This window comes from Labrus mixtus, chromosome 2, assembly GCF_963584025.1.
Source record: "Labrus mixtus chromosome 2, fLabMix1.1, whole genome shotgun sequence".
Taxonomy (NCBI): Eukaryota; Metazoa; Chordata; class Actinopteri; order Labriformes; family Labridae; genus Labrus; species Labrus mixtus.
The window spans coordinates 34222624-34232888 of record NC_083613.1 but is presented as its reverse complement, the minus strand read 5'-3'; the positions used below and the strand labels follow the sequence as shown (position 1 = coordinate 34232888).

Below are 10265 nucleotides of genomic sequence, written 5' to 3'. Positions count from 1 at the left end.
TGTGTGTGTGTGTGTGTGTGTGTGTGTGTGTGTGTGTGTGTGTGTGTGTGTGTGTGTGTGTGTGTGTGTGTGTGTGTGTGTGTGTGTGTGCAGTGGGACTATGGGAGCTCCACTCTGCGGCTCTAACTCGATTAAAGCCGCAGATGATTCATGCTTGCTGCTTGCTGCTCCGGCCATGTGCTAATCAGCTGATGCGTCTCAGCCGCCTCTATTTAACCGCTGCTCGGTCCAGTCCACCTCTCACCCTGCTGCTGCCTCCATCACACACACACGCACACACACACACACCCACACAGCATGCCTCCGTTCAACAAAACCCCTCAGCAGATCAAAGCCTTCAAACAGAGGAAGAGCTTTGGTAAATGTCTCCGAAATGGAAGAAAAACTCGCGTGGGAAACTGTTTTTTTTTAAATTTAAACTAACTTGTTTTCTTTTCTGTGCGCAGCGACACGGAAACAGGAGGTGGCAGGGATCCGCTCCAAGTTCCCCAACAAAATCCCGGTAAGTTTCTCCTTCACATCATGCAAACAGGTTTTTAAAATGTAGCGGTGTTAAGTGTTTGTCCTCACCTGGTCTGTGTTTGTTTGTTTGTTTGTTTGTTTGTTTGTTTGTTTGCAGGTAATAATCGAACGATACGATAAGGAGAAGTATCTCCCTCCTCTGGATAAAACTAAGTTCCTGGTCCCGCATGAACTCACCATGACTCAGTTCGTCACCATCATCAGGTAAACGGAACTTCTCTTCATGTTTACCTTTATTTTTTATTTTTTAACATGATGCTTAATGTGTATCAGGCTGACGTGGGGCGATGACTGTGTCGTGTAATGCTTCCGGAGACACTTTGGATGTGACTATTTACTGGAGCAGTGATGTTTCAGAGAACAGGGGGTCTTCATGCAGGCCTAGTGGAGTTTCAAAAGCCTGATAGTGCTGCAGCCAGTCATAGTGCTGGTTATTGATGTGTGTGTTGCTGACTTTCCCGGATGCAAGTTATTTGCCTTTTTTCAAATGTTTAAAGAAATCACGTTGACATTTTCCTCCAAATGCTCAGAAAACAAAATAAGGTGCAATATTTCCTAACCTAAGGCAAATAAACTGAGCACTCCCAACCTGCAGAATATGGATTTATGCAGAGTGTGGAATTTCATAGTGAAACATGGCTTTAACAATCAAACAGTGGATCGATTCAGCTGGCTGCAGAGTAATCCTCAGGAGCCAAAATGTGCCTGGTCAAAGTATGGGCCACTAAAAAAGTTTATTTAAAGGTGTATTCTTGAATTCTTTAACCTTGGACCTACTTATTTTTGGTGCAATATGATTTTAAAAAAGTGGGGCAAAAGGTTTTACAATCATTACATAAAACAGGCTGTGATGCAGGTAAAGGTTAAAATACTCTCAAGCGGGGGGGGGGGGGGGGGCCCTCTCTGTACTCCCTGTACTCCCTGTACTCCCTCTTCTTCTACATTTAATTTTTTGCTCCTGAAGGTGAAAAAGCAGCCGAACATGACGGAGAGAGAGACAGAAGATCCAACACTTCCAGAAGCCCCGTACTCTAAACTCAGAATATTTACTTAAAGGGGAACTCTGGAGGTTTACAGTTTTTGGGTTTTCGTTCCAGTAGACGTCGTCAGCCTGCAGCAGGAAACAGACTGCAATGGATACAATATTATCTTTTTGTCCCTCAGAGGCTCAGGTTGTTTTTCTAAGTTTGTGACAACAATACAGAAATGATCCTGCAGAGAGAGAGCTTTATGTTCCAGAGGAACTCTCTACAAAACTACAATCTTACAGATCTGTAGAAGTACAGGCTGACTATTTTCTGGTGTGTTTATAGAGAGTGATGTAACACTTCTTCTCTGTAACATAAAGATCTCTCTCTTCAGGGATCCTCTCTGTGATGTTGTCACAAACTTAAAAAAACAACCTGAGCCTGTTTTTATAAATGCTAAGCTAGGTGCTAACACAGTGTTAACTGGAGCAGCAGTGTCTGTACTCAACCTTCACTGCTCTGAGTCCTCAGATGAGACGATGTGTCTGTTTTCAGTAAATGTTCTGAACTCCTCTCTGACTGTTTGAGACATTTTGAGTCTTGAGTTGGTTTCACTTCCTTCCTGAGACGCTCCGTCTTTGTCCGGATTACTCTGCAAAAACTCTCCGTCCACTAACGGCACACCGTTCAGTAGAATCTGTTTTAAGACGAGTTCAACAGATTCCTCCACCCGTTTTTATTTTTTAATTTTTTAAACGGATGTTTAAAAGGCTCTATTCAGATACTCTCCTTTATTTGTTGCAGAACGGATTCACAAAGTTTCAAATTAGGTCGAGTTCTCTTCTCTGATGTTTGAAGACAGTCAGTAGCTTCTTCCTTCAAAAAATAACTAATATAGATTGATCATTAAGTGAAGCTGCTCATTGTCCCTTCTGGGCCTCCGTACATGTGTGGTTGTGACTGTGCAGTTAGCTTGTGCTAGCATGAGTTAGCTTGCAGTGAAGCTACAAGCATTAAATGTACACACTATGTCCTGCAGGGGGCGGAGCTTCTGAGCCCAGTTTGAATGTTGAGTTTACAAACATTTCTGCTGACTCCACCTTTTACTTATTATTTCAGGACTTCAACGCTGTTTTTTCCAGTGAATAACTCGTCTTCACAGGAAAACAAAGAGTTAAATAATATGTTGCTGAATGTCCCCTTTAGGCTTCCGTATAATTCTCCAGCTTTTTAACATGTGTTGCATGAGGCTGTAATTCTTGTAGGATTTCCTCGTGTAGAAGATATTTAGCATGAAAATTATGTTTCAAACTCATTTTTTTTGTTTGAAGGTTTCACAGTTTAAATCCAGACTCAAACGCTCACAGCCGTTAAAGACTGAAGTTTGTTTCCCAACGTGCTCGCTCTACGAACACTCTCTCTTTGTTGTTGGATAATCCACTCAGGTTCCAGTGACCCACTACTTGAGAAACAGTCCCCATGAACACTTCATGTTCTGCAGATTAGCCAGAGAAACACTTTCTGAAAAGATAAGGAAGTAGTGGATACCAGAATCTGTAACTTTCAGATGAAACTGTTTTTGTTGCCGTGGTATTAAAAAGTTAGCTTCTTAAAGTTAGCCAACGTCGTCCATGTCTTTGTGTGATCGAGACATTTCTCTCCTCGTCACATAGCAGCTAAAGGAGTCACAACATTCAAACTAGGCCCCTCCTCCTCCAGAAGCTCCGCCCCCTGCAGGATGTAGTGTGTATGTTTACTGCTTGTAGCTACACTGCAAGCTAACGCACGCTAGCACAAGCTAACCGCCGATGTTTGTCACCTTCCTGTCTAACAGGAAGTAGATCAACTCCACGTCCACGGGTAAAAGACAACACAAGGTTCACCCTCGTTTTAGAACGAGCTTTATCCACTTGGTGTTTCTCCTCACTCTCATTATATTTTCTCTTCTTTGCTGCTACGTCCACGTCCGTCATATTCACCGCTTTGAATCCACTCCTAGACTCACCTGCTGCGCTCTCATTGGCTGGAGGAAACACACCAGCTCCGCCCCCCAGAAACATCCCGAGTCAACCAGAACAAATCAGAACCGTAAAATCCAGTCAGAGGACAGAGTCTCTGCAGACACAGTCACCACCACACATGTACGGAGGCCCAGAAGGGACAATGGAGCAGCTTCACTTTAGGAGAAGACGGTTTTATTTTGAAGGAACCTGCCAGCTTTACTTTAGGAGAAGTCTGTATTTTATTTTGAAGGAGAAAGCTCCTGACTCCAAGACAAAAATACAAAATAAAAGCACAAAAAACAATTGAATTTTAGTTTACATTTGGTTATTGTTTATAGTTGGTATTTTATTTTTTCAATAACACTGGACAACAGAGACTTTATAAAATGAATTGATGCATGTCCTCTTAGGGCTTCAGTAGCATTAGATGGTGACTTATCTTCTCGTATCAAGAGGGAACTCAGAGTTTATTTTTTATAGTTTCTTGTTGGCTTGTTGTCGTCTTTCTAATGACACTGGATGGCTTCTTGAAACTGAAGCTTCAGTGTTTATCCAGCTCTGCATGGGTCTGTAAACCTTTGTGTTCTAACCTCTCTCCATTTTTCAAAAGCATCTCCAATATTGATCCTAGTTTGAGCACGTTTCTGCTCGTGGAGCTTATTAGAAACATGCAGAGGCTTTTTAGGTCGGGTACAATCACTTCTATCTGAACCACTTCTCTTGCCCGCTTCCATCGCTGCAACACCTGTTGACCTGATAACTGCTCTCATATCTGACAAACCGAGGGGCGTCCAAAACGGCCGTGTGGGGGGTCGCCTTAAAAGCGCCTACCTTCTCTGGTCCAAACAAATCCAGAGCATTCAGGAGCAGAATCTAAAGTTAGAAGGAGGACATACTGGCTGCTGCATTGTTGTCAGAGAAGCCAGCACTTCAACATGTTTCCTTAATGATCAGATAGTAAGATACCTTTATCATCTCACTCTCTACACATCTCACTGATTGGAACTTAAGAGGAGAATCATCTCTTTGGTGAATATGTGGAAGTGTGAGCTTTGATATTTATTCATCCTGAAGTCGTTCGTCGTTTTTGAATCTTTCAGTTTTGTAGCTTCTCTGCAGGTTTTCGGGGTTTCCCCTTTGTCATCATTACACAGCAGAAAACTCAGGAGTGAAGATGTTTCAGTGTCTACAGGACTGAATGAGTTACAGCTCGAGGTTCAATTAAAGCAACAAAGCATCCTCTCTTAGTAAAACAAGCCATGAACCAAATCTGTGCTGCACGCTCGCTACGTCCTTTAAACACGCTTTGGAGGCGTGCTGATGATTTAAATATGCTGACTCTAGCTTTGATAAGAAGTCAACCATTAATGGAGCTCAACAGTGACGTAAACACGCCAGGCGACAACACATGTTTACCTAATGCTGACTATTTTTAACCAGGAGAGAAACTCGTTGACATTGACACATCTTTGAATCAACATCCAGAGTGTCGAGCAGTGAAACACACCATTAGAAAAACGCCTTTTTACGTCAGCTTATTTCTTTTTATCTGCAGCCTTTTGGATCATTTGTAGAAAATGTAACCGAACAATGAACCATCACCAACAGTTTTTTGAAAAGCTAACACGGAGCAGGTTAATGTGTTTTCAAATTGACCGAGATAGCAAAACACATGTAGTGTCTTCAGTTTAACTTCTTCATGCTTAAGTGCTTGAATCTTAAAAGAAGAATGTGTGACTTTTTGATCCAGTAGATGTCGCCCTTGAGCTCCAGCATGAAACCAAAACTAACTGCTGTTAGGCCACGCCTCCTCCATACTGAAGCCTCCGCTCTCCTACAGAGACACACCTCCAACCCCCCTCCTCTTGAGTTCACACAAATGAGTCAAGCTCAGACAAAATCCTCCCCTACTCGGGCTGTAATCACCTGTGTCCTGCATTGTTGTGTTAGCATGCTAATTTTAGTGCTCTTTAGTTAGCTCGTAGCTTCACTTTAGCTGTGTCCTGCATTGTTGTGCTAATGTTAGCGCTCTTTAGTTAGCTCGTAGCTTCACATTAGCTGTTTGCTGCATTGTTGTGTTAGCATTCTAATGTTAGCGCTCTTTAGTTAGCTCGTAGCTTCACATTGTTGTGTTAGCATGCTAATGTTAGTGCTCTTTAGTTAGCTCGTAGCTTCACATTAGCTGTGTCCTGCATTGTTGTGTTAGCATGCTAATGTTAGTGCTCTATAGTTCGCTCGTAGCTTCACATTGTTGTGTTAGCATGCTAATGTTAGTGCTCTTTAGTTAGCTCGTAGCTTCACATTGTTGTGTTAGCATGCTAATGTTAGCGCTCTTTAGTTAGCTCGTAGCTTCACATTGTTGTGTTAGCATGCTAATGTTAGCGCTGTTTAGTTAGCTCGTAGCTTCACATTAGCTGTGTGCTGCATTGTTGTGTTAGCATTCTAATGTTAGCGCTCTTTAGTTAGCTCGTAGCTTCACATTTCATGTAAACTGACACAGAATGAGCGTGATCTAAAAACTCTTACTAACATCCAAATAATCAGTGAGTATGTTCTTCTTCTTCTCTCTAGTTCTTGACTAAAACAGCTTTTATACACAAGGGGAGGAGCCGGCCGTCCCGTCCATGTAAACAACACAGCCAGCGGGACTCAAGCTTCTCCCTCATTGTAGACAGTCATGACTCAGAGACACATTTACACAGGACAGACTTTATGATTTATTTATGTGGAACGTGTCGATCATTCTTCCTGCAGCTTTTCGGTGCATTCAGGGACACTCTGCTTTGTCTGAACTTTTAAAACTTTGATCCTCTGGCTCTGCTTCAGTCTGAATCATATTGTTGTCAACATGTTTCCTTTGAGTCTCGACACTTCCTTTCACCGAGCCGGTTGGGACACACGTTAAGCCGTGCAAAGGATTGTGGGTCAGAATTTGAGAGAATCATGCAGGCTTATAGTCTGCTAAATAAATGAGGCCAACCTGGTGATCCTGTAAATCCTTTTCTTTCTGACTAATAAGAAATATAGTTTGAACCAAGAAAAGGAGTCAACTTAGTTTTTGAAACATTTTAGTGGAAAGATGAAAACGTATAAATCATAACGTGGAGTAAATTGTTTTTAAAGCGTCTTTAAAGAAGTGTGTCGTCCTGAGATCTGTTTGTTACATCTCAAAACTTCTGCTGGAGTTTTAGAATCTCATGGACTGAAATTTGGTCCAGCTGCTTTCTGATTGGCTCCTTTTAAAAAAAAAAAAAAAAAAAAAAATTAGGTTGGTTTTTAATTGGAGAGATATCTGAGAGAGAGAGAGTGGGCTAGGGCACGATAACCACTAGACCATTGCTTCCCAAAGTGGCGTTCGGGACCCCCTGAAGTTAACAAGAAGTTCATATTAAGGGAGATTTATGCTCACATGAAAGTTGTCTGTAAACAAACGAAAGATTGACGCCTTAAACCACTCCAGGGGGTCCACCGTCTCTAGCACTGCTACTTTGGGGGGGGGGGGTGTCACAGGCTGAAACTTTTGGGAACCCCTGCACTCGGCTGAAGAAAGAAGCACTGTTTAGAGGGAGACTTGTGCAGTAAACTCCTGCAGGAGAATGTCGCTGTAAATTTAACAAAAATAATTTATTTCAGAGCATCAACAACAATCCTCAAATGTTTAACCTGCTGCTGCGAACGATCTCATTCTGAACGCCTCCAAAACCCAGGAGTTGGTCTTTGATTTCAGACGGGAAAGGGAATCCCATCCTATCATCATAAATGGCGAGGCAGTAGAGATGGTGAGGAGTTTTACATTTCTTGGTGTCACTATTTCAGATGACTTAAACACCAGTAACATCGTCAAGTCCCAACAGCGTCTCTTCTTAAGGGAATTAAACGGACACGTCTTTCATAACTTATGACAGGAGTGTTATTGAAGTATCCTCAGCAGCTCACTGACGGTCTGCTTTGGTAACCTCACTGTGCAGGTAGAATGATTGGTGTCGGCCTGAGATCTCTAGAAGAGATTTATAGTGCTCGGCTCCTGTCACCTGCCCTCAGCATCACCAGGGACCCCACAGGTCATCCTGCTGCCGGTCTCTTTGTTCCTCTTATTTCAGGCAGACCGTATCGCTCCATTCGATCCACTTTGACCCGTCATGTAAACAGTTTCTTCCCGTGTGAACTTATGATTTACTGGCATGTTTCTCATGTTGCCTTACTCTCTCTGCTTTCTTTCTCTTCTCTATATTGCCTGTTTTTATTTTATTTACTGTCTTGTGTCTTTGTCCAGTAGTACTGTTTACCTCTTGCACAAGTTTTCCAATGTGGTTTTATCCTTCAAATGGCAAAAAACTGAACAGCACCTGTGTGTCTGATCAGACGTAAAGCTGATCCTTCCTTGTGTTGTACTTACTCTCTTCTGTTTGCCTCTTAAGATAAAATCGTCTGATAAATGATTTGGTTATGTTTGTAACTCTGCCTTTACCGGTTAGATTTGAGATGTTTGCTTTGATGCTCTTATTCCAAATCGTAGCTCTTGAAGAGTTACTTGAAATGTAAAGTCCTGGCGTTCTAATAACCAGGAGATTACATAATTCCTCTCCTACGTACCCGTCATATGAAATAATTTTTATTTTAAAGCAGTTTTACATTTGGATGATTCTATCATTTTAAACCCTGTGGTATCAAACATGTTGACTACCTGACGCTCTCTGCACTACTCGTGTCTCTAACCCCCCTCGCTCTGTGTCGTTCTTCTCTCAGGAACAGGATGGCGCTGCTGCCCACTCAGGCTTTCTACCTGCTCATCAACAACAGCGGGCTGGCCAGCATGTCCCTCACCATGGCTCAGGTGTACAAAGACCACCAGGACGAGGACGGCTTCCTCTACATGACGTACGCCTCGCAGGAGGTGTTCGGACACTCGCACTAACTAACCCCTAAATATATTCTAGATTTTATTCCCCGCTGAAGACTATATATCTGCTGTACAAAGAAAATGAGTTGTATATATTGTAATATGTGTTGTATATGTTGATTGTGTGGGATGGATTTTAATGAAAGTATGTGGATCCAATAAATCTTAAGTCAAACTCTGAGGTGTGTATGTGTCGTACGTTAAAGGGGGAGCATTGTATTTTTGAACCTTGGCCTCTTTTTCAAAATGTTCTGCTGTGTAAACGACGACTGGTTGCAAAAGATTTCGAATTTCACCAAAAGATTTCATCAGTCGGCTGAAAACATAATCCTCGAGGGAAAAATGACCCAATCAAAACTAGTCCACTAAAAGTTGTTTTTGTCCCCGACAGGCACCTTCATATTACAGAGGAAAATAATGTCGTCTTAGATTTATTCTCAGGGTTATCTGGTTTAAAGGAGCAGTATGTAACTCTGACTCCTAGTGTTTAAAATGAGTACTGCAGTCTAAATTCTAAACATAATAGAGAGCTGCCCCCCCCCCTCCTCTCTAGAGTCCATGCTCACACAGGTCACCATGTGGTGGACTCTGAAGCTTCAGTGTTTATCCAGCTCTGCATGGGTCTGTAAACCTTTCTGTGTTCTAACCTCTCTCCATTTTTCAAAAGCATCTCCAATATTGATCCTAGTTTGAGCACGTTTCTGCTCGTGGAGCTTATTAGAAACATGCAGAGGCTTTTTAGGTCGGGTACAATCACTTCTATCTGAACCACTTCTCTTGACCGCTTCCATCGCTGCAACACCTGTTGACCTGATAACTGCTCTCATATCTGGCAAACCGAGGGGCGTCCAAAACGGCTGTGTGGGGGGGCTTTAAAACCGCCTACCTTCTCTGGTCCAAACAAATCCAGAGCATTCAGAATCTAAACGTCTTCATGTGTGATCATAAAAGTTGAGATTTAAAAGAGCAGCCGTCAGACTCGACGCCTTGGCTTCATGCACAGATTGATCCCAGACTCCACCCAGTGTTCAGTGTTGGTATTACACTCAAACACAAGTTCAGTGTGGTGTTGGGCATTCTGGCTCCAACAGTCTCATGACAAAACTAATTAGAGTTCTGAACTATAAAGTGATTAAAATTCTCTCCTCTCGTCAATCTGTGTTCAGGGATTATTTCAGTTAAACCTGTTTTTCTTCATTAAGAATTAGGTTAAAAAAAAAAAAACTTTTTAAATCCTTTACTTGGAGGTAATGGGAGTTCACCTCCGGTTTCACACCAGTCAGAGAACGGGTGCAGAAACAGGCAGATTCAATTAAGATATGTTTATGTAAGTATTACCTGTGTGCTTTTATTTTGAAATAAAGTAAGGCCCTTCTGATAGATGGAAGGTTACTACAGATCAATAGTCAGTAAAATTCGCCTAGCAACCAATATCACAGCAACATAAAGAACTGATTCAGAGTCTTTGATGCCACCTCATGAAGTCTTCTATTTCTCTCCTTTCAGAGTTTGTTAAAGTGAAATATCTCCTCTCACAGTTTGATCCTAAACACAGGAATAAAGTTTGTTTTAATACCATGAAGTCAAAGTCATAAAATATGGATTTTGTCCAGCAGGTGGCAGCAGAGATCCATCAGACTCTCCTTCACTTCATCCTTTTCACTTTTTAATCATAGGCCTATCAGACGGTCTCTGTCTCTGCAGTGTGACCACAGGGGGGCGCTCTCGATCTGTCTCTGCAGGGAAATCTCACTCCAAAGAGAGTTTAAAAAGTCCTGCAGTGTGTAACTTCTTTCTTCTCCTGGATTTCATTACAGACTTCATTAGCTGGTTTGTGGATCTCACTTGTTCCCCTGAGTCGCTGAAGTTTCT

The 10265-nt window shown here is 42.2% G+C and overlaps 1 protein-coding gene across 1 annotated transcript; it reads left to right on the top strand.

Annotated features, from left to right (window-relative positions):
- Positions 1-212: 212 nt before the first annotated feature.
- Positions 213-8574, top strand: map1lc3c (microtubule-associated protein 1 light chain 3 gamma). Its single transcript, XM_061026420.1, has 4 exons — positions 213-358; positions 447-502; positions 620-726; positions 8240-8574. Exons 1-4 carry the CDS (start codon positions 298-300, stop codon positions 8406-8408), a joined length of 393 nt encoding a protein of 130 aa, XP_060882403.1. The 5' UTR covers positions 213-297; the 3' UTR covers positions 8409-8574.
- The last annotated feature ends 1691 nt before the right edge of the window (positions 8575-10265 follow it).

Excerpts from the sequence above, each read along its gene's own strand:
- map1lc3c (XM_061026420.1), top strand. The coding sequence starts at position 298 with ATGCCTCCGTTCAACAAAACCCCTCAGCAGATCAAAGCCTTCAAACAG. Across the intron at positions 359-446 it reads CAAACAGAGGAAGAGCTTTG|CGACACGGAAACAGGAGGTG; the intron begins GTAAATGTCTCC and ends TTCTGTGCGCAG. Across the intron at positions 727-8,239 it reads CAGTTCGTCACCATCATCAG|GAACAGGATGGCGCTGCTGC; the intron begins GTAAACGGAACT and ends TTCTTCTCTCAG.